This window comes from Phallusia mammillata, chromosome 7 (assembly GCF_965637545.1).
Source record: "Phallusia mammillata chromosome 7, kaPhaMamm4.hap1.1, whole genome shotgun sequence".
NCBI classification, from domain to species: Eukaryota; Metazoa; Chordata; class Ascidiacea; order Phlebobranchia; family Ascidiidae; genus Phallusia; species Phallusia mammillata.
The window spans coordinates 17,629,620-17,653,297 of NC_137258.1; the positions used below are offsets into that span (position 1 = coordinate 17,629,620).

At 36.1% G+C, this 23,678-nt stretch overlaps 3 protein-coding genes across 3 annotated transcripts; 1 reads left to right on the forward strand and 2 right to left on the reverse strand.

The window, feature by feature from the left end:
- Window positions 1-2,101: 2,101 nt before the first annotated feature.
- On the forward strand, window positions 2,102-3,753 carry LOC145239332 (DNA-directed RNA polymerase II subunit RPB3-like). Its single transcript, XM_080102640.1, has 6 exons — window positions 2,102-2,388; window positions 2,454-2,579; window positions 2,836-2,964; window positions 3,034-3,163; window positions 3,229-3,382; window positions 3,455-3,753. The coding sequence occupies exons 1-6, from the start codon at window positions 2,266-2,268 to the stop codon at window positions 3,624-3,626; spliced, it is 834 nt and encodes a 277-aa protein (XP_079958766.1). The 5' UTR covers window positions 2,102-2,265; the 3' UTR covers window positions 3,627-3,753.
- LOC145239333 (uncharacterized) lies at window positions 3,714-6,739 on the reverse strand. The gene is made up of 5 exons (XM_080102641.1): window positions 6,545-6,739; window positions 5,518-5,656; window positions 5,133-5,206; window positions 4,447-4,606; window positions 3,714-3,954 (listed from the first exon to the last, which is right to left on the reverse strand). Exons 1-5 carry the CDS (start codon window positions 6,670-6,672, stop codon window positions 3,757-3,759), a joined length of 699 nt encoding a protein of 232 aa, XP_079958767.1. The 5' UTR covers window positions 6,673-6,739; the 3' UTR covers window positions 3,714-3,756.
- Window positions 6,740-9,390: 2,651 nt separating this feature from the next.
- LOC145239191 (uncharacterized) lies at window positions 9,391-17,125 on the reverse strand. Its single transcript, XM_080102474.1, has 6 exons — window positions 15,990-17,125; window positions 15,261-15,334; window positions 13,266-13,557; window positions 11,390-11,960; window positions 10,372-10,448; window positions 9,391-10,142 (listed from the first exon to the last, which is right to left on the reverse strand). Exons 1-6 carry the CDS (start codon window positions 16,300-16,302, stop codon window positions 9,904-9,906), a joined length of 1,566 nt encoding a protein of 521 aa, XP_079958600.1. The 5' UTR covers window positions 16,303-17,125; the 3' UTR covers window positions 9,391-9,903.
- Between the last annotated feature and the right edge of the window lie 6,553 nt (window positions 17,126-23,678).

Genomic DNA, 23,678 nt, shown 5'->3' on the forward strand with positions numbered 1-23,678 from the left:
AAAACCCTCTTTTCGAATTTAAACACATATTCACAAGTACAGTTGCAGAAAACCACAATAGAGAAGGTTGACAACATTAAATGCACCCACAGCAGAATTGCACATGGCATTTGACGGTAATTTCAAAAGGTGTTGTTCTTTTCAAAGTTTGGAACAGTTTTTGGGTAAAAATGAAATGCAACTTTATGGAAAAGTTTACCATTTTTTTTTATTGTTTAGACTTCACATAACTACATTTTAGGTGTTGGAAAATAAACTTCATTAACGTCAAAATGTTCGAAAGGTGTGTAATTGCCAGACAAAGCATTCCACCTAGTTTAACAAGGAAACAGACAGGATCAAATACAAAATTGAACAACTTTAAGCTAACATGGCAACTAACAGCAAATTTTTGCTTCTTTTGAAAATGTTACCAATATTTACACAAAGAAAATGACATATACATCATTACTGGCTAGTTTAGATCATATTCCACTGCACATTTTAAGCAGTTTTGAATACAAAATGATAATTACATAAACTATAACGTGGTTATGATCTAATCAAGCTTCTTCTATGTAATACAAAAATGCTTAACTTTATGCACACATATTTTTCTTTTTTATTGCCCTTTCTAAACAAACAACATTCCAAAAGAGTAGTAGATTTAAAAATACTCTTAGTTGAAAGATGTGTGGCTGTTATCACAGATTTTTGCTTTACTTATCACAGATTTCCAATCTTACTTTTTTAACTGATATCATCAATTTTGTCTAACTGTGTTCAAATTGACAAACTCTGCATGTTGCTAATAAAATATGTTTTACACAAGTATTTATTGCTTTTATTGTAACCATAATTTATAAGGAATTAGAGAACTTTTAGTATTGGTTCAATTTAGTTTTAAAGCTACATATTGGGACAAAATTTGTTGCTCTTTAAAATAAGTTTGCCAATATCTATTTATCGTAAGGTTTAGTCATTTGTAAATGAATGACAAATTACAATAAAATTCATACCAGTAATGTACTACACAAACAAGTCACTCTAAAAGCAATTTAAATCAACAAATACTTTGTTTACTTGGCAAAGATATTTGGGTTGCACATATATATGTATTTTTCAAAAGACACTTTAAATTGTGCTTTAAAGCAGAAACAAGGCAAACTAACTTACTTCCATAGAGAATAGTTATAAAGTATGCAACAAGCCCCTCTTTCAACTCCACAAAGTTTAGCATGGATGCAAAATTGACAAAACAATACATAACTACAAAACCAACAACACATTCAGTTTTCAACACCAACTGTATTTACACCTAATTTTTAATGCAGTTTCATAGGCCATCACAAATTATAAAAAACGTACATTTACTCAAGCCCATTTTAAAAATGAACCAAAATACTAAAGTTATTAAACAGATAATATTTACCAAATTACACATGCAATCTAAACTACATCAAATAATTACCAACAAACGGTTTAAAGTCAAAAAATTTAGACTATCAGTATCAGCTAACAAATTTAAGGATATCGACAGTGCGATATAATTGCGTTAGTCCTCAAACCTTTTGGTCAAAACCCAATTAAAAATTCCCCAACAACGCCTACAAAAAAACCCTTAAACAGTATCCAAACTTGTTTAGTACCTGTAGGGCGCATTTCGAAAGATCAGCATCTGACGACAAAAACAGAAAGCCCCTTTCTCTTGGTCTGGGGGGTGCTGAAGTCGTCGTGAACATAAAATCACCAATGCATGACGTCTCAAACGCAAAGGTCAAAGATCACATTTAACGGTTCAACGTTTTGCCGTTTATGGTTTGTCGCCAAACTCAGATTTTATTTCAATCCTTTCATTTTATTTCTAGGTCAATAAAAGAAAATAATTTTTTCTATGGAACAAAAAAACGCAAATGGCGATTATTTCCTTTAATCCTGATGTGAACGGATTGTAAAGTGACTCTTTGCTATGACCAACCAGCATTGTGATATCAACAAGTTTCGTGTTGCAAAATAGCCTAATTACAGGCGTTCCAACACCTATGTTTGATTAACAAATCATTTTCTCTATAACGTGAGTTGTGGCTAAAACTGCATGTGTTATGAGTATTGAGCACCAAATAATACCGATTCGGATTTGGAATGCTCGTCTAAAAAAAACATCGGATGAGAGAAAGAAAATCATCCATTAGCGCCAAAGTAGCAAATATATGATCTTCAATGCTCAATCGAAGTTAGAGTTGATTGTTTGCTTTTCTTATTGTTGAGACTTGTTTATGTACAATCATGCCGTATGCTAATCAGCCGACAGTCACGCTATCAAAGCTTACAGAAGACAACGTTAAATTTGTTATTGAAGACACTGACCTGAGCACTGCAAATTCTATTCGACGTGTATTTATTGCAGAGGTAAAACTGTTTTGTTTTCCACTTGGGATTTTGTTATGTTTGTGTTAATGTTTATTTACTTCTAGGTTCCAACGCTGGCAATTGACTGGATTCAAATTGAAGAAAATTCTTCAGTTTTAAACGATGAATTTCTTTCTCATAGAATAGGATTAATACCTCTTACATCGGATGACATTGTGGATAAAATGCAGGTATTGCTTATGGTGTCAATCTCAAACTGAAAATTATAAACGTTATTAATTCAAACGTATATTTTACAGAAACATTCAATTTATTTGTTTAGTGAACATTTTAACTTTTGCACCATTCATGCTGCTTGAATTTTAGTTTTTTAAACCTGTATGGTTCTTGATTTAAGTGTGGAAACATGGTAATGGTTTACATATTATTATGTCATAGTTTTCAAGAATTGTGGACTGTCATTTAACTTTCTTTTTATGTTTTTAGTATTCACGTGATTGTACATGTGACGAGTTCTGTCCAGAATGCTCAGTGGAGTTTTATCTGGATGTGAAGTGTAACAATGAAGGAACCCGTCAAGTTACAACAAGAGATCTAGTATCCATGAACCCTAGAGTATGATCGAAATATCAATAGCTCTTGTTTCTTGGTTTCTCCTAACAAATAACATATGTGTTACACCAGGTAATGCCGATTACTTCTCGAAGCCGTGGGGACAGCGGTGCTGTGTTTGGTGAACAAGATGACATACTAATTGTAAAACTGAGAAAAGGCCAAGCTCTGAAGTTTAAAGCTTACGCAAAAAAGGGATTTGGTAGGCTTATTGTGTTACCCATGTGTTTTTAGCTTTGGAACACAAATCAGGTTTTCATTTTTAAGGCAAGGAACATGCAAAATGGCAAACTGTCAGTGCTGTTGCATTCGAATATGACCCTGACAACTCTCTAAGGCATACCACTTTTCCAAAACCAGAGGAGTGGCCTAAAAGTGAATTCAGTGAACTAATGGAGGATGATGACAAATTTCAAGCAGAGTTAGTTTAATTTTACAAATCAAATTTTTCTTTGTTTTGAAGACACATTATTTTATGACACCTTTTTCATAGTTTTGACCCTCATGGAAAACCAAACAAGTTTTATTTCAATGTCGAGACCACTGGAGCCATTCGGCCTGAGAACATCGTTCTCAATGGACTTGCAGTATTGAAAAAGAAGCTTAGTGATCTTCAAACACAACATAGCCAAGAACTGCAGCAAGATGGTTTAAGTATCAATTGATTCTGACCTGCCTAAACTACCAACATTAATGGTCTTCACAAATAGCAATGATCTAGCCCCAAGAGGAGATGATAAACAGTCATGCTGTGTTGTATGTGAAATTTTAATAAAAAAACATATTGTGAAACTCTTATGTCGTGGAATCCGATTTTGCCTTTTCTGCCTCCGATTTTAGCTTCTTGGCAGGATTATCAACAAAATTAAACATTTTAGGTCCAATAGATTCAAGGTAGTTGTATCCTCTTTGCATCCAAAGCTTCTGGCACATTTGAAATTTTAGGCAACGGCGATGTCTGCAGCCAGTGCACATTCGAAATCCGTCCACCACCTGAGAAAAGCACTTTCTTTAGTCAAGCTGTTAACCAGTGTTGCTGCTCTGTAATACTCTTGTATCCCAGTAAAACATGGGCACATTTTAGACTTCCCTAAAACCCAAACTAAAAATGTAATTTGTGCCCCATGTATATACGTAGTATATGTATCAAAAAGGGTGTACATAGTGTATTCACTTCAAACAGGTGGTAGTTTCGTTTCTAACTTGTTTGCGGTTTTATGGTTGTGAGTTTTGTTAACTCTCTGCAGCTTTTTTATTACATTCAGGTTTAGTAGCATTACACAAAGTATATTAAATTAGGCTGTCAAAGTTTTCGGCAACCAGCATAATTTCAACTTACGAACAACCAAGCCATAGTGTTAATGACAATTAATAATCAGTTTCCTAAAAGATAAAAAAGTGATTAAGCTTGGCAGTGAGTTGAATACGGCAAAAAAAAACTCTTCCCCAACTGACAAAAAAAACTGTGAATAATTAAATATATACCTTGTATTCCTCAGGTCCAGAAGTAGGTATTTTGTCTTCTTCTTTAGTAGGTTGTGGCTCAATGCGTTTGTAGATGACAAATCGGCCATCGTTGTGCAATTGTGTATAACCAATGTCCTCTTTGGTTGGGAGGCCTTGCGGAAAACGCACTGGCTTGATTCTATTTCAAAAAACACAAGTAAAATTTGATCTCAGTCACACACTAAATTAAAGCAATTTTCAACACTGTTGTAGCAATCAATAATCCGTTGTCATTAGTTGGATTTAAACCAGCTCTACAAGCCAGAATGTTTGTATGTGCTATAGCGATGGGACGAGTACCCGGTATTGAATGATTTCAGTACTCGTACTCGGTATCAAAATATTTTGCCTCAGTTTTCGATACCAATGGCCGGTTTACACTATAAGAATGTGGGCAACTTTTTCGGACAGCACAAATGGGAAAAAGGTTCTGCAAGGTTACGTATTTTTTTTCGCTATTGTGTGGAAATCACTTTTTTCTACATGCTTCTGCATGTGTGTGCGTGCGTGTGTACGCTGACCATGGCAGATAAACTAGCTAGTGATGTACAACTAAGTACAACACTATATTTAAGTACTCGGTATCGGTACTCGCTTCAAAATCTGGTATCGTCCCATCACTAATGTGCTATATATATATATATATATATGAATATGTAACTTACGTGATAAGGTGTTTCACAGTCCATAATATTTCATTAACCTTTGGAAAGTTAATTTGTACGCTTATGTCATAAACCTAAAAAAAGATTGAAAAAATTAAACTGCAACAAAACGTACAGCATTTTGATGACACACAGGTAGATTTATATTTTGTTTTATTTACTAGTAATAGCTTTGTATTGAATAGTTTATTCTTCTTCAAAGCATGTTTCTTTATTTTGTATTTTTAGTAAGAAATAATTTGTGTGGAAAAAAATATGTATATCTATAAATAGGCATAAATACAAGGTAATGTTATATACTGTACTAAATTTTGTCAAAAAAAATCTATTCAATGAATGAAATTATTTTAAATACCAAACACAACAGTACTACAGTTGACCATACCCTGTGTAAACCCATTTCTTTCATCGCCTCTTTTTCCCAATATGGTCTATGTTTTAATGGTTTTATTTGTGTGATCATCCAGAATTTAGGAGGTTCATCCAATGGGTAAACTGGATACATTTCTTCAGGAGTTTCAAATCTATAATTTTTGTCAGGGTTAAAAAGCTTTATGGTTCAAGAAATATTTTTTATATCATACAATTGTATACAGGATACAGATGAGTAGTTTAATTTTGGTTAAAACATTTATGCTATTTCAATTGCAAATATATTCTTAGTTACAATATAACTAAATCGGTCACGTCTAAAACTGCGGGCCCACTTGGATCACTTGGCCTGCTTGGCCCAGCACTTGGCCCGCCTCATACAATTGGAAAACTGCGGGCCCGCTTCTTGCAAGTATAAAAACTGTAGCCCCAATATATATCCAGTGCTTGGCCCGCCTCTCGTATCGAAAAACCGCGGGCCCACTATATCCTGTGCTTGTCGCGTCTATCGCAAGGAAAAACTGCGGGCCCACTACATCCATTGCTTGCCGTTCAGATCTTGTCGAAATCAAAATTTAATGACATGTGACAGGCGTGTCCACAGCTTTATCAAGCCGGCCCGTAGTTTTTATACTTGCATGAGGCGGGCCAAGTGCTGGGCCAAGCGGGTCAAGTGCTGGGCCTAGCGGGCCAAGTGGGCCCGCAGTTTTAGACGTGACCCTAACTAAATCCCTTAGGATCTTAAAAACCCATTGCTTTGTTTATTTAAGAGGACACTACAAATAATCCAAGATTTCATATTTATACAAGTGAATGCTGATTCATTTTTAATACTTCAATGGCATTGTTTTAAAAACGTCTTAACAGAACTTTACCAGAATACAAACTATTTAGCATGTGTAGCTCAATTAAAGGTGTGGCTATTGAAACTTCTTTCAATTTTTAATTGTAATAATTACATCGCAATAAATTATTTCTAAAGTTAAAACAACAGTAGGTTCATATTCTAGAACAAACTCGAAACATAAGGAATCACGAACCCAAGTTTAGCAGCTGTGACAGCAATCGAATCCGATTTCACTGGAGACCTTGCTTTATGCCCTGTTGTTTGACGAATAGCGGACATATGAAATGGCCTAATCAACTGCCTACAGAATTGGTGGGCCATATTTTGATGCAAAACAACTTAAAGACGACAACACCTAACTTGTAAACATAAAATAAATCTATTCATGTGTGCAGTCATGCGTAGCAAAACCATAAAAAAAAATACTGGATGAGTTTGAGTAATTCATACGGTCAGTTCAAACGACTTTTATTGGTAACTTTTTATCCGTCAGAACTAACACAGGTAAAAATAATTTTTAGTGCGTTTATGTAATAAATGATCGTTAACCCAAACTCAGTGGCGGCTCGTGCCTAAAATTTGTGGGGGTGCTGCCCCCACAAATTTTAGCCTCTACTGAACATATATAAGTTGGCAATATATTGAAAAGCTACATTTCTAGTTTTCTAGCCACTTGTTTTGTGCAAGTAATACAAATCTTAATTAGCAACTCCATTGTGACGTAATTTTTGTTACGCAATAATGTACACGAGTGTAAACAGCAGACGGCATCATTTGCGTATTTTGTTTACTTGCACAGCGACGGGCCAAACACAATAACGTTCAGTAATAATGTGAAAAACAAAAACACACGTGGCACAGCTTCGAAACGAAGCGGTTGTAAATACGGTAAAACACAACAGAAATATAGAAAAAAAATCGATATAAATGAGTCGAAAAAGGTCGAAGTATTTCAGTTCGACAACAAAAATTGACATGTTTCATTTAAGTAAATTTAGTCACAGTCAGCGTTTTCAACATATTCTATGACACTTCACAGATTATTGTCACACAAAAAAACTAGCCATACAGCTTTTTATTGGTATCATAACTAACAAATTTAACAACCACATTACATTGGTTTCAGAACTTGTTCATGTAAACATCTTTCTTGAATTTTTGTGTGCAGACTATTGATTGTATTTTAGTTTCTTAGCTGCTATAATTGCTGCTTGCTGTCAAATAGCTTAACATTCATTTTTTAAGTGCAAAACGCTTTCAAGCTTTAAAATTTACAACACTCTCACTTAAATTTAAACCATATTATTAAATCTTGTGGTTCCTTTTTCCAACCAAAATGAATCATGAAGTTATAGTTTGGGCATGATAATTGATAGCTTCTTCCTTAATCCCAAATGATAACTAAGAAACTGTTTTTCTATTTACTACTATAGCACTGCAAGTGCAAGTCTTTGGGAAATATTGGTGTTCCTCAGAAAAATTGGCATCTTTTTCAGTGTTAAAAAGAACTGTTTTGCCTTTGAAAGAATCATGGAAACAGCAAAAAGGATTTTTCATCCTAGTAATTTAACTTGTCAAAACATCATCTCTAGATTAATTATTTTCAAAGTAATCATGAACATCAGATCTACAGAAACATTTTCATTTGAGTAACTAGCTTTTCTTTGTCAACAATAGGATGTGCTTGGTGTCACTACTATCTTGTCTGTAGAATGTTCATTCTTAAGAAACACTTCCTGTGAAGCAATTTAGCAGCTACTGTTCAGACAAACAGTTCATGTCCATTATATCAATACACATGACTGCAATTGGTTGCAAATACTGTCAACATGGTGTGTTAAGAAAGCCACACTTTAAATTGTCTTCACTCTTTTTTTTGTCTTCATTTCAAAATTCCTGTTGCTAGCAGTTGTTTGTTCTGCATTTGATATTGCCTGAATTTCAGTGAGGCATTTAACTTCACAGTCACAAATTTAATTTTTCTTTGGTAGCATTAGGAACTAAAACTGAGTATTTCTTGTTGTTGCTTATTCCTGCATGACATTGGAGTAGCAGATGTTTTGTCCCATACTTTCATAAATCTTTTTAATTCAGTTATTTATTATAAAGGTTAATTGTGACTTTTAAAGGTGTTAGATGACCTTTTTTTCTTTTTCAAGGTGTTAGATACACTTATTTAATTCAATGATAACTGTAAAAACTGAAACCCACTTGCAGTCATCTTAAAAAGTCACGACTAACAGTCAAACAATAAATTTAATGATAGCAAAATAATTATTTAACTACACTCACTGTCGAACTTAAAAACACAGCACACGGGTTTGGCTTTGGTGCTCACTGACGCGAAGCAGACAACACAACCAGCGCTACGTCACGGGAGGGGCTGCGCGAGCCACAGCCCCCTCTCGCCTATTTCGCCCGGCATGTAGCTTTTCCAAGTGCGCATGCGCACAACTGCAGCTCCGCCATAGATAACTTATTATTATTATTATTATTTTTTTTAAATTTCTTTTAAATAATACAAAATATTTATTTATTTTATTTTAATAAAAGGCCGAATAATGTTATTCTTAGTATACACTGATCAAACATAAAAACTATATGTAAAGTTTGTTTTGTATAACAACTTGGAATAGGAATGTCAAGTAAAAATACTGGGGGTGCTGCAGCTCCGCAGCCCCCTCGCACGAGCCGCCCCTGCCCAAATTGCCTCTGCTTGAAGTTCGCGCATTTCGTTCGAAAAATATGTTCGTTATCTCACTGGACACCCAGTAACTCAAAATCAAAAACAAGATACTCCGATCTACTTAAACTAACTAATAATTTTTGTAAAGCGGGAGGCATTCTTTTGTTTTCATATCTGACCCGCAGCAATGTTAACCCAAAGGGGTAAAAAGCCACCAGTCCAATTTAGGTCTTTCGCAATATGCTAGACAATTCCAGAAACTACAAAAACTTTACTAGTGTTGCATTTTTACTTTCCAGGTTTTCTGGGCATTTTACCTCCTAATCCGTTTGTTACTCCGTTTGTTACGCCTGTTTTAATCTGGCAAAAGCCGTATGTTTATTTACCACAACAACAGTATAAATTCGGCCAATCATAATCGCAACATATAGAGAAAACGGAAATAAATCAAAAGAAACAGATGCAACAAATCAAATCTTATTCGTTTCTTTTTCACCAAATCGAAAGCAGACTTGTCATCATCATGTAGCCTAAAAACAGTTTGGGACACAGCATAAAGAAGCAACAAGAAAAATGGTGCACAAATTTGCAACAAAGTTTGGTTCTTTAAAACGCAACAGCGAGGTTTTGAAGGAAAAAATAAAGCCATTCCCTTAGGCCTGTGTCAAAAAAACACCACAAAAAACTTTTCGTTTGTCGTAACACAGTTGACACAGATTTGCAAGCAACATAGAAAACTATTTTCAAAATTAAGCAAACCACAGTTGCAAAAATTAGACATAATGTTGTAGTTCGCATGTATGGCGTACCCAGTGTCAATTAAAAAACAAGAAATCACATTTTTCAAGTTCATTGTTAATCGAAGTCTATCGCCTTGTCTCTGAGTAGACACATGTTGTCATAATGTTTTCCCGTAAAGCTCTTCGAGTCCATGTGCAACTGCTGTTGTCGGCGTTGAAAAGTTGTGAGTACGGGGAAGCAGAATTGGTTAGTTCGTTGGCTGACGGCCGGTCGCCTTCCCTATCGGATAAAAGCAACTCCAGACACTCGGCGAATTTGCGACTGAAGTTTTTCCACGACTTTTTAGCGTCTTTAGTTTCGTAACCTTAAAAAACAAGTTGTTTGTTTGTAATATTGTGTATTTGACATTGAAATTTGGTTAAAAAATGTCAACAATAGAGTCAAAAAATCGTCCACATTTTACGCATCCACTTTTACAGTGCAAAAGAGGCTTGAAATTTGTATTAGGAAAAAGTATTTGTTTTGATTAAATTTTTATTTATCAAGACCTAACGAAGTGCTGGTTGGGGAAAAATAACAAAAATAGAACTTACTGCTTTTGTTCATGGCGCCCTTTTTCATCTTGCTCAGTGTTTTTGCAGTTCGCTGGGCAATATGGGAATGGTTGTTTCTGCAAATGCAGTACACACAGGTTAATTCACGAAGTATGCTAATTGGTCATAAACTATTTTTATGTATTTTTCTGGAATCTTTAAAAGTTATTCAATTTTCCTTTTATTTCATTGTTTTTTAAAAAAACGTGTAACATCATAATTTGATTTCTCTTGCACATAAAAATACCTATTGTAACATACACAAAACCCTGATAGACCAGTGTTTCTCAACCTTTTTAGGTCGCGGACTATGTTTGTCTCACCATGCCCATTGGCCAAATCAAAATCGCAGTGATGGGGAGACTCGAGTCAGTGACTCGACTCGAGTCCGACTCGAGTCACCTTTTTAAAAGACTCGACTTGACTCGAGTCTCAGTTGTGAAGAGACTCGACTTGACTTGGACTCGTCTTAGTAGAGACTCGACTCGGACTCGGACTCGTTATTTCACCAACAAAACGGAAATAATGGATAACCTGTTCAGTTGACTTCAACCAAACAACAGCAGCAATTCACTGTGCGATGCGAAGTTATTTCTGCTTAATTTTAACGTAACGAAGTCGCTGCTACATTTTGCTAAACTTTCTTACGCTGGCATTAAGCGTTGTACTTATTGCTTCGGTTTTAAGGTAATCGAATGCAGTACATGCCAAGGCCAAGTATTCGCTTTTAAGCGCTTATATTACTGAACACACGCTCTAGTCTAGCGCGTGCGGTAAAATATGAATTTTTGGTTTTCAAAAACTCCTTTGAACAGGATGACGTTCTTTTCCACACTGTTTAATGAGTGTCAATTAATGTGTTTCATTAAAGTTGACCCTAAGTTGACTTGACTTGAGACTCGACTGACTCGTTACCCAACCCTGCAAAATCGCGGAGTCACGAAAAACTTTTCCGAAAAAAGGAAACATTTGGGAAACACTGGCTTGCAAAAACGACAGCACTCAAAAAGATGCTTACCTGGCAGCAATGAGGGGTTGTTCTTCGGTCGCGTTGCCGAAGTCATGTTGTGCGGAGAAGTTAGCTGCTCGAATGCGCGCCAACCTCTTGCAGTGTTTGGTATAGTGCTTGTCACACGAACACTCCTTCGTCCAAGGGCTCGTACCACGTAGACAGCGAAATAATAAATGAGCAAAGCAGAGCATATCGTAGCCAGGATGGCATCTCATGGCTTGAAATCGGTTTTTGGCGCACCTCGAGCCGATTTTGGACACCGGGCGGCACTTGAAGCATTCAAACTCCCGCTGACATTCGACCCAGGTCGCGAAGTCCCGGGCAAGGTGAAAGTTGCCAACTTTAACGTGTAGGCGGCCTTCAACGTCCGGACAAGCTCTACTGGGAGGCTCGTTGGATGGTTGGTGGCTAACTATAATGTTGGAAGCACGGATTTCGTTGTGGCAAATACGAATTGAGTGCATATAGCCCAGAGCACGTAAAAGTTGTTGGCTGATCGCTCGTACTTGCTTTTCAGGGAGGACTTGATTGAGAGAGCGTTCTTGGAATCGGCTCAATGGTTCTTCTCCGAATTGTTCTGAAAATCAAGTAAGCATTGAATTTAACAAACCGACACCATGCGGAAATTCTACTTCAATAGAATGCCGTCACATATATCAGTTCAAAGCTGTTTAATTCACGCTCTTCATTCTCAAATTTAGACTGAATCACATCATCAAAAGTCAAAACACACCACATTACCCCAAAACTAAAGGTTACTCCTGTTCAAAACATGGCGTGATGATAGAAACCAGATACATTGTTACGTCAAGGATGTCTACATTTAAACAGGTTAATTCGAGACAGACAGTAGCATTTGCTTTTTAAGTTGCTATTATTTTGGGACAGGTCAATATCAATTGGTATACAGATATTGTGCTGCGTTTATTACAGTCAAGGCTTTATTTGTATAACATGTTGCTGCCAGGCATGATATCAAACTTATGAGCTCTTCCATGGCAGTTGCATCTTTTTGCCTGTTATAACCTTGCGCTTATACGGGCAAAACGTTAAGAACTATTATATATTGGATAAAATCAAGAAGGCAAATGTTTGGCCAGGTGCATTTCCATAGCAAACGCTATTGGAATGTTTGTCCAATCAATATAAGGTGAATAGTGCTAAACCGCCTACATGTAATACGATATTTCGTAAAACCTCTTGTTATCGCAGTTGCAAGAAATGCTGTAAGAGAGTTGTTTATTGAAGTGATTTATTACCCACCCATACGTCATTTGCCTACGTCATAGTGCACCGCAAGTGGATGTCATGTGCACTTTACTTGATATTAAACTACAGTTCTATAGGTTGTATGCTCCTAAGAGGTGACATACCACGTCACAGCACAGTCGTATTAAGCCTATTAACAGGGGTAAACATTTTATCTCTAGGTTTTTGACGCACGCAGCGAAAAACCAATTAAATTTGTACGTATTCAAAATCCACCTGCGAAACCCGTCTTTTTCAGTTTACAACATATTCACTGATTTTAAACGTATTTGCACCACTGGCCATTGTAGCAAAAGTCTGGAATTTGATTTAGACATAACAAATTGTACACGGAATTAAAATGTTACTTGATTAAGTACAAAACTGCCAGCGAGGTTGGTTAGTTCGAATATATTCGACTTCAAACGGTTTACCAATTGTTGTTTCATTCGTATTCGGAGCATAAATTAGTGTTGATAAATCAGAATTTAGGCGCTTCAACTAATTAAGATAGAGGTTCAAATTTTTGAGTAAATTTTCTCAAACTCACACCTTGAGGCTTACAAGCTGGAACCACTTAAAAGCATATTTGAGATCATGAGCACAATTTAAAACTATTGTTTCACATTCTCACCTGTTGAAATGTAAAGATTCCTTTGGTTGTCCAAAACAAAACCATGGCACTTGAGAATAAACGAACATTTTCTCACACATCGCATCAAAATAACTTCACGAAAAAAATCCCGACTCATTTCAATCTGAGATTCAGCCACGTGACCTCGCCCAACGTGTTGAAACGAGCGTCGTCGACAAGTGGTCCTCAGCCCGAATTCACCGGTTGAACAGGGGTTTGCACTTTGGTAGTCCGACGCTATTTTGTGCAAAACTACTTCGTTGTCGGCCACCACATCTCTGACCAACCATTTCTGCCAATAAAAGTGCATTTTTTTGTTTTTATCGCTAAATTTGTTTTTATCGCATTTTTTTGTTTTTTATAACTAATTCACGTGAGGGTTAGGCGTGGTGTAAAAACTTTTTTCCGGTTTTTTGCAAGATTGAAACGTTTTTATTACATTTTCTTGAAACGTTTTTATTACATGAACAACCAAAATTGCAATTTGCAATGCAAAAAGTTTTGCCAACTTGACAAAAGATTCGTTCTACCGCATGATCACTAAAATATTTCGTAACAACACAGTTCAAGATTTTGAATTAATGGAAATCAAATTTTGAATATGCTCAGGTGTCCAAATGCTTTAAAAGTTTTGGAAATGAATCCCTCGACTGCTAGCACACAAGATTTTGACTTGAAACAAGTCAATTTTTTTATGCTCAGATTTAAATGCCTATTGAAATACTGTGACAAATCCTTTGCCACACTTGGTGACAATAACCTTTCACCCATATTTGCCCCCGTTTTTTAAGAACAGGGGAGCTATTGTTTTATTTGACTGTTGTATGCCTTTTATCGGATGCTGATTATAGTGTTTGTGGTTCTGATAAAGTATATTGATTGTGGCATATGGCACCGTGCTTTTCTGTCAAAATCAACAGGCCAAAGGTAAAATACATAACTGATAGCTAACTCATGTCCTCCGCTGCATTGGTAAACAAGGACATATGTTGCTATCAAACGTCTTCTATTTTATCTGTTTGCATAGTTTTCGGCCTACGATTGTATTGTACACTAAAATATCGCCATATTCATATCGAAGAGAAATTTATCAAAGTCTGCACTTCTAAAAAGTAAACAATGCCTGGTTGTTGTGTAACAATAAAAGATTGTTGGAACTCCCGAATGCGACAATACTATCTTTATTTATACCAGTGGTTCTTAAACTTTTTGATTATTTATATTTTGTTAAACTTTTTTCATTATCCCCACAAAATTGCCTCACGGACCCCTTAAGGACTGTGGACCCCAGTTTGAGAACCGCTGATTTATACGTTATGCCCCATAAATTAATTTAGTAATTTGTACCTCCGTTTCGTTCGACAATATAGTTTACCTACGATTAGAATAGTGTAGTTTTTGACGAGGCGTTTGACAAAGATACTTTTGGATTACATTTTATTTGCTTTCGAGGCGTTTCTGTACAGGCTTATTAGGCAGATTTAAGCAGTTTATAGGTGTTTTGAAAACAAAAAAACTGAACCATAGCTTATTAATAACTCACGTCTAACCACAATTTACTTAATACTGTCAAAACTATCATAAACATTTGCCGTATGTGCCGAACGGGAGTTCTTAAGAACGCAAAGCATTCAAATTATGTAATCTTATAGCATCCAAATAGTGTGGAATCTAGAGAGTGGGAAAAACAACGATAAAGTTGTTTATCGAATCAGCCAATTCTGATTTACCTTTTGAAATAATTGTGTATTTTTTTCGTGATTTTTTTTCGTGTAGGTACATATTTATTTATTTGTGTATTTAGTTATTCGATCATATAAATTTGTTGAACGATATTTTGTTCGTTTTTTTTACAACCGCAAAGCTATGAATGTATAGCCTACTGTCAGGGCCAGGGCTCTTAGTTCCAATCTTGCATTGGTCTTTCATTTTAACGTATGCTTTTAACAAAATGGAAATTGAAACTGTTGGGAAAGTTCTAGGTGTTTCTTTTACCTGTCGGTCATGTTGGTCGCTTCTTGGAATTCTTTTGATAAACTTATGGCGGTAGGTGCTTAGAAGTCGATTTTCTGCAACAAAACAATTTTAGCAAGTTTTTCTTCACATTTTCAATCACAAGTCTCTTATACGGCATTAACATATGTAGCCTTGACTTATAACCCAATTATAAGTGAGGGTATAAGTGAACGTCACCTAATTATGGCATGTACAGGCCTATGGGCATGATTTCCTACTTAGTGAGCTACATAACCACAAGGTAGGGTATCAATTTAAATGACTTGAAATTGAAAAGTGCTTGTAATAAGACCGAACGTTCTGGCTGTATCCTAAATTGGGATTCATTTTGGTTGAAACCTAGAAAAGCAACGCCCCAATATGACAAAGTTTTTTGTATTTAAAGCTGTACATTTTCCAGAGAATTAATATAGTTTTACAAAAAGTACAAATTGTCATATTAAACACAAAGGAAAAGAAAATATATTTTTCAGCAAATATGCACAAGATGTTTATGAGTACCACAGTTCTTTGGAACCTATTCAAAGCCATTACGGACCTTCAGTAAAAAAACAATCGCCCACTAAGACGAGCAAGTTAGAATGTGAGAAATATTGATTGATACATTTTATCTGTTATCTAAACATCGCACTGTGCAATTTGTCGCGCCACAGATTTAAATCTTGACCTCATAGAGATCATAATCTCTGACATAAAGATCGTAATCACCTTCACGAATTCTTTCATTCTCGTCGCTTTTCTCGGAATCGTGTTTTGCATCTACTTGCTCCGGAACTTCAGTAAAGTCCTGTGGTTTCGCGGCGAACTGCTCGAAAACACAAGGCTGTGAGTTCAAAACCCCAGAAGATGATGCAGCAGGTGGAGCAACAGTAACTAATGGTGATTGCGAGTCCTGTGAGCGACTTCGTTTTCGGCTTTTTCGCACCATGCTTGATGGGTCAAGGTTCAAATGTATTAGTTGTTCGCACGGTGTAACTACGTTTGTACGCTGCTCTCTAGCATTAAACACAGATCTGTTCATACCTATACACACTGACTAACAATGCAAAACACAAATGTTGTAATAACAGTGCATGCTGCAACCGACAAAAACTACAACGCATATGATTCACATTTTTGTCATCACGCACACCACCACAGCTGTAGTTATTTCCGTCCGTTTTTGAGCTGGTTCTCATAGAGGATCTTTGATTTCGAAATGCCGTGAATCACAAAATAGCGTTTCTATGCAAAGCCAAATGTGCCCTGCTGCGGCAAAATAATGAATTTTTTTGGGGTTATCAGAAACAGTATGCCGGTCTGTCTACAATTATCTCAAAACTATAAGATCTAATATTTTATAAACTCCCTTTTGCAACCTAAACTTTCCAAAGTCAACGCGTAAGTTTACGCATAGAACCTTAGTAAATTTATTATGTCTTTTTGGACAACAATAGTACCTAGAAATGCATCCAAGCAGCGAGATCAAGTCAACCTTATTTCTACAACATCCATAAACATTTCAGACCTGAACTGATTAAAAACTGATAATGCATACAAAACAAAAACACCCAAACACTTGTTCAGGAAATTAATTATTTATACTTTTACTGCCTTTTCCAAATGCTAAGGTGATTTTTTGTGCATATCAACGGTGTTTAATTGAAACCGTTAATTTCACAAAAGCTGGATTACATGCCAACCCTTTCTTTAGCTGGACACATTGCAAATGAAGTGCCAAAATTCTGCTCCACCTTACAACAGCCCAACGCTAGCTTGAAGCGATTCGCTCAATCAGAAAAAAGGGGGAGCTGCAATTATATTTTCTGCGCCATCAGGTTCGGACCAACGGCGCGACGGAAATGAAATTATCCGTCAAGGGCTGATTCGTAGAGTCGCCTTTCTCTCGGAGTTGGTCTGCTTTGGGTGCGTAGCAGCTTATCGATTAAACATGTCGGGAACACCTGCCTGTGTGCGTCAAAAGACCAATGCGGCGGCCAATTAGCCAGGCGTAATTTCACCATAGCCACTACGGGTTGGTCTGAGCCCCGAGCACAGACGTTCAAAGCGTTCGCTTGCCGACAAATGAACTCTTACTAATTGCTAGATTTGCCGGACACGTTCATCACAAATTGGCGCTCTTCGGCGGCTAAATTCCCCGTAGAACGACCGCAAATCGACCCGATCCACGCGATGCAAAGCGGTTTGTCACAGGATCAAACGTCGGATTTAAGTTTCGACAACAACAGTTTTGACTCATCGCTATTTCCTGTGGCAAAACTTGAGCGATTGATCATTTGATATTGCTGTGACTAACTGCCGGTTTTGGCATATCGGTGGCTTTCCTACACGCTTGGTAAATGACTTTTTCGAGTCCTACAGCAAGCCGTGCTTGCTGCTTCCACAAAAGATAAGAGCTGAGAGCTGTTTTGATTGGAAAACATTAAATTACTCAAAAGCAAATCGCGTTTTAAGTATGCAACTGTTTTATTTAAAACGCAATGTTTGGACTATGGTACTTTTTGTAAAAAAAGTTCTTATAAACCTCATGTATTAACAACTGGTTTCGAAGAACATGTTTACAAAATGAAACATAACGACCGGGCCAAACCACCCTTTGTCCTTGCCAACACCCTCTAACGCTTTTTTCCACAGAAATCAATGCTAAATCAGGGCCTCATCCCAACAATATTAAAATAGTTTGTATTCCTGGATTCTCTCGTGCAAACTGATCCAATTCTGTAACGTTAAGATTTCTTTATTGGTCCGCGTTTTTAGAACTCCTCGATTCAAACCAAATGAACATGCCTCATTTTAAATGGCGCAATGGTCTTGCAATGGAGGAGTCAGTTGGATTTATTTCGTCTTTCGCCACCATCTCGTTATACAGTCGCATCTGTCGTTGGCAGATGAAAGTAATCTAAATGTGCTGGTAACGACCTTTACTGGTCAAGGGTCAAATCGGCGGGTTGTAACAAAACTTAATTTGCTGTGCCACAAAAATACGCTTATTTGATCTTACGTTATATTGGCATATATCACGCTACATAATAAATAGTCGCGTTTTTTATGTGCACAAAATCAATAATTCTACGAATGTATATTAGGAGGTAAAATAAATAGGTAAACGTATTTTAGTGTGTACAATTCATCATTCAAAAGTAGATAAAAGAATTAGGTAAATTTAACTGTTTAGAAATAGGTAAAAGTATTTATATGTTAAAAATGTAACGAATGTGTCAAAAGAAATATTTTAAGTGGTTTAACGTTCTCGCAAAGGTATATAAAACAATTGTCGCAAATCAATATTTCACGAGAAGACGTTGTTTTATAACAGTAGCTAAAATGTTTTTACTTTTTCGTGTTCCTAATCACCGAACCGCATCAACCACGCTACTTACAACACCGCAACTTTAAAACCAACGTAATAGGCTAGAAATCAGTCATTAGCCATTCCAATTTATTTCTAACTGCCATATGTATTTGAAAATGAATCCGTTTTGCACATGCCCTTTTTGGGAGTTGTTTAGTTTAATTCGTGGGCGAGAAAAATATTTTTAACTTTGTGTGGGCGACAACACGAGATGAATTTAAATTGATAAATTAGAGTCGTTATCTGAAATGTACACTTGCAGTTAGTCGCCACTTTAAGTTGTTCGTAAAAGACCTTGAAAAACAGCGATCGTCTCATGTTAGGTGGACATTTTATCATTGTAAGAACAGAACTGCTTTTAATACCTCAAACAAATGTATTGTTTTAACGCGGTTTTAGTTTGAAAGCACATTTTGACTTAATTGTACTTAACTGTTCTAATATCATTATGACATCATAACCAGATGTTTTAAGTGGGCTGCTGCTGCAAACACACAATGATTTTGATTTATCTTTCCTTAACGGTTTTGAATTCCGAGTAAGCTGCTGTACTGAAGAGCAATTAATAATTCACACAGCAAACTTCCAAGGAGCTTATTAAAGATTCATAAACGCAAAGAAAATATGCTGTTGCAGCCTTTGAAGCAGAAACATGCAAGCTGCTTAATTGCTAATATTCAGAGCACCATCATAAAATATTTAAGACAAGCGATCATGTAGTATGATCTAACTACATGACATGAACCGATATTACCTTTTTAATACATGCTATAAAGACTGAAATTTGCAATAAAGTGAAATTTGTTATAGCACTGATGGTGCTAAAGCTTTAACTGCATAGAATTTTACCAACATTTCCAACCAAGGATTACCTTACTATTTGCTGCCTGACACAGATGTATACTGTCTTAATGTGCTTTTTAACATAGCAAATCGTCATTTAGGGATTTTTTTAACATTAAACCCTATGTAAACTTTTTGCAAAGATGTTAATTTAGGGTTTATCCACTATAGTGCAACAATTCTGATAATTGTGCTATTCTGTCAAAAGTTTTGAATTTCACAATTTTACTTCCATAAAATAACATACTTTAACTACATCAATCTTAAAGCAAACGTAAAAAAAAGTTTACTTGTTTCTAGCACTGTTCACTTTTTAGAATCAACATTTTCTGCTTCTCTTGCACTAAAACACAGTGTACCAAGTCAACCATACCCACAACAAACTTTCTTGACACAACACAAAATGGTTTTTTACATTAGCTCGTAACGATTACTGTTTGTCGGCAAACTTTTACGGAAAGTAATTTGGCGAACAAATAGTAGCTCTCCGGTGGGGTTAGCTAGAAAGTCCGTTAATGTTCAGTTTTCATTAGTGGGTCGTTAAGAATTGATCGCTTACCGTTCGAATAACATTGTGTGCTGCGCATAGCTAATCGACCTGTACCAAAATATTGACATCAGCCCAGCAGCAGCAGTAGCGCTTCCTAGAAACCTTGACATCGAATTAACAAGACCACTTAAAACATCAACTTGTTGACGTTTTTTGTAGTTGGCGTCACAGAATGGTGACGTAGCACAGACGCGCAAGCTAGGTGGAAATTTTTTAGAGCGGAAAATTTTCAAACTTTTTGTGTTTTTGTACGGTTGCTAATGATAGATATATGAGGCTGTTTTAGAGTAACTTCTTACTTTTAAACGATTCCGGTTTAACAAAAAAGAAACATAAATGAAGTTTGAAAGTATTTCATACCCTGTCAGGACAAAGTAATTTGTTTAAAAATGTAAGTCATGAAAGTGTCCCAGGATCCACAAACATGACAATGTTTTTATCTTTATTGTCCCAGAAAATGCAAATCATTTTAAGATGCGGGAATACCGGTATCAACTCACATGTCCCCCAGACAGCTTTATCAACACGAAATATAACCAGGTTTCAAAGGAAGATGTTGTTATTGCACAACAAGAACCCTTTAAACCTGTTTGACCTCTGTACAATTTGATGGAGCGATTGGCCGCTTGCTTGTTACTGGGGCACTGACATTTAAGCCTGGCATCTGGAAATGATTGCATAAGCTGCATATGGGGGCAATTATTTTCAGAGAATTGGGTTGAAAATAAATTATGTTGTTTTGAATTTTGTACACAAGTCAAACCGGCTAAGGGTTTATTTGCCTTCGAAATCAACTGTTTTGTTTGAAAGCATTATTTAAAATTTTGGAAGCCAACGCGTTGTGGGTCGTCTAACCGAACTTAGCAAAAACTTAGACCTGTAGAAATATTTAAAGACACAAACTGCATTTTTATCGAAAAAGGCATTGTTTGATGTTACTATTATATTGGATTTAGTTTAATTCGAAGCTTAATGTGTTTTCAAAACGTTGAATTTGTTCCTTATTTTTCGTGATAGATATCCACTGCAGCCGTTTGCAAATCTGATATCGTTGACAGAAAGTCAATTTTCGGTCGAACATCGAACTTGGAACGCCCGAGACGCACAGTTTACATCAGTAGCGAGATTTTTGATTAACGCAGTGCATTAGTTGATGAATTAATACTCTATACTTGACGGACTTACTTAAGCTTATACGCGTGTGTGGCCTTTTTTTACCAGCGTATGGTAAGGCAAGCATTTCACTTGAAATTTGAAAAAAAAAATAACTAATTGAAGCGCACCAAAAGTAATTAACAAAAAGAGTTCTAAAAGAATAAATTTCAAGTATACTGCAAATTTCCCAATGAAAAGAATCCAGCACTATACTCAAATTCAACATTAATATTACTGAACATATAAAGTTAATCGTAATGTTCTCCATCACAAGTGTACCTACTTTGAGGAAGAAGAGATCGTTTGCAAACTGATAACCACTGTAGTTCTTGGAATTGACTTCAAACGTTATGATAGGATTGCGAATTTCGTTTTAATCAGGTTATTACGCCGCCTTATACCGACGCACTGACTACACGAACTCGTTATTAATTCCTTCTTTTAAGCGAAAAGTTTTGTGTGTAAACGTGTTTGGTGTTTAAGAGATGTAAACATGTTTGATGTTTAACAACGAGTGAGGTACTAAACTTTCTTCTTCAGCGAACCGAAGAAACAGATTAAGTTTCAACAAACCGAGTGAATCTATAGGAGGGCACGATTTCCAAGTTAAAACTTTGAAACCTCACCTGGCGGAAAACCACAAATAGTCCATATACCATTGATTCCCAAACTGTGTGCCCAGGCACAATGTTCCGCCAGGTGAGGTTTCAAAGTTTGCCTCGAAATATTTGCTATTTTAAAGTGCAAAGAATCGGTGTTTTCAGACTTCATGACAAAATGTGGCATGCATAACAATGTTTAAATCTCATATTTTTACTTATGTGCCATAAAAAGCTATATCTTATCCACCTCACTAAAGTTGCAAACTAACTTCCTTTTGGCAACTTTTGTTTCGTTTGCCTGCTAAGGGTGCCGCAAAAATAAAACAGTTTGTTACAGCGCTACGTATGTGAACAAGTTTGAGAACAACGGCTATAAACCAAGTTAAGACAAAAAAGTTGCTCTCTTGTAAATTTTCAGCCCTATTTTCCTCTACATAAAACGAAAAACAGCACAAAAAAACTCTGGACTCTGTTGAAAAAACAGATGGAAGCGTGCAATGATGTCAAAATCAATGAAAAACAAAACGTGAAAATCATGAAATACAGGTGTTAAAATTTGAGCGACAACCAGATTAGACGATACTGGACGATAGCAATCCGACTTTTAAACCGATAATCGCGCCCTAATCCTTATGATATTTCAAGGATTTGTAATGGTGTTTTTTTTTCATTTTTTAGGAGGAAAAGCTTGATTGAGCGTTCACGTATAATTCGCATGTTTTTCTAACACCACAAGTTACACATCTATTTTATCGGAATTTGAAATCGGAAATGACTTAGATTTCTCCTGTGATAGTTCCGGGGCGATAATATTTTTGCTATCGATATCTTCTCTTTGCATAAAATATCTTTTTTATCGCAATATGTATTGCTATGATTCAACAGTACAGCCTAATATGAAAAGTTGTTTTGTGTAAAGGTAAATTTCTGCCGAAAGAATAAACTCAAAGCTGGCTCTGTACATTTTTATAAAGCTTAGTAAGTTTTTTTGCTATAGCAGCCACATTTAATCATCGTTCTATTTGAAAAAGTCGATGAAAGAGGGCGAGATTTTCTAACTAAAATCTATTTAGGGAAGTGGTTCCCAACCGGGGTTCCGCGAAACCCTAGGGTTCCGTACAACTCTTTCAGGGGTTCCGTGAACTTTAACGTTTGCACGCGGTTCGAAGCGGTTTGGTGTAGCAATTCAAACCCGAATGATTCATAATATCATTGTTTCAAACTGCTAAACCATCTAGTCGCGCCCAAACCATGTAATTAACTTTTGTTACACCATTGATCAATTGTGACGTAATAAATACAACCTTGATACACTCTAGCTAAATTACAAGATAAATGTAGAAACGACCGTTCCAAATAACATGACAATACGTTTTGGTGAATCGTTGAATTGAAGTCAACCTTTATGATGTGCTTGATCCTTTTTCTTTGATGTAGCCTACTTGTATTAGATTCATTATAATTATTTTATGAGGGGTTCCGCAAAGTTTGACAAAATACCTTAAGGGTTCCGTGCCACTAAAAAGGTTGGGAACCACTGACTTAGGGTATAAAACTGATTTATTATTCTATATTTTTTTTACCCAAAAGGTTGAACAGTATGAAACAATAAAAAACGAACGGACAGTGATCGTCAGTTTTGGCCTGCTGTCGATGTTTAATTTATTCAAATACAAAAATCATAACTTACATGTAAGTTTGTTTAAATATAACAAAACAAGACACATATGACGAATATATATTCTTAAGTTTTTATCGACTGATTCTGTTTCCTTGGGAACATGTTTCCATATTTGGAGAAAACAAGACACAGTTTCATCTTTTCTTATCATTACGTCACTTAATAATGACGTCGTACAAATTAGGACGTCAATCTTCGACCCAAGCTAAGATAA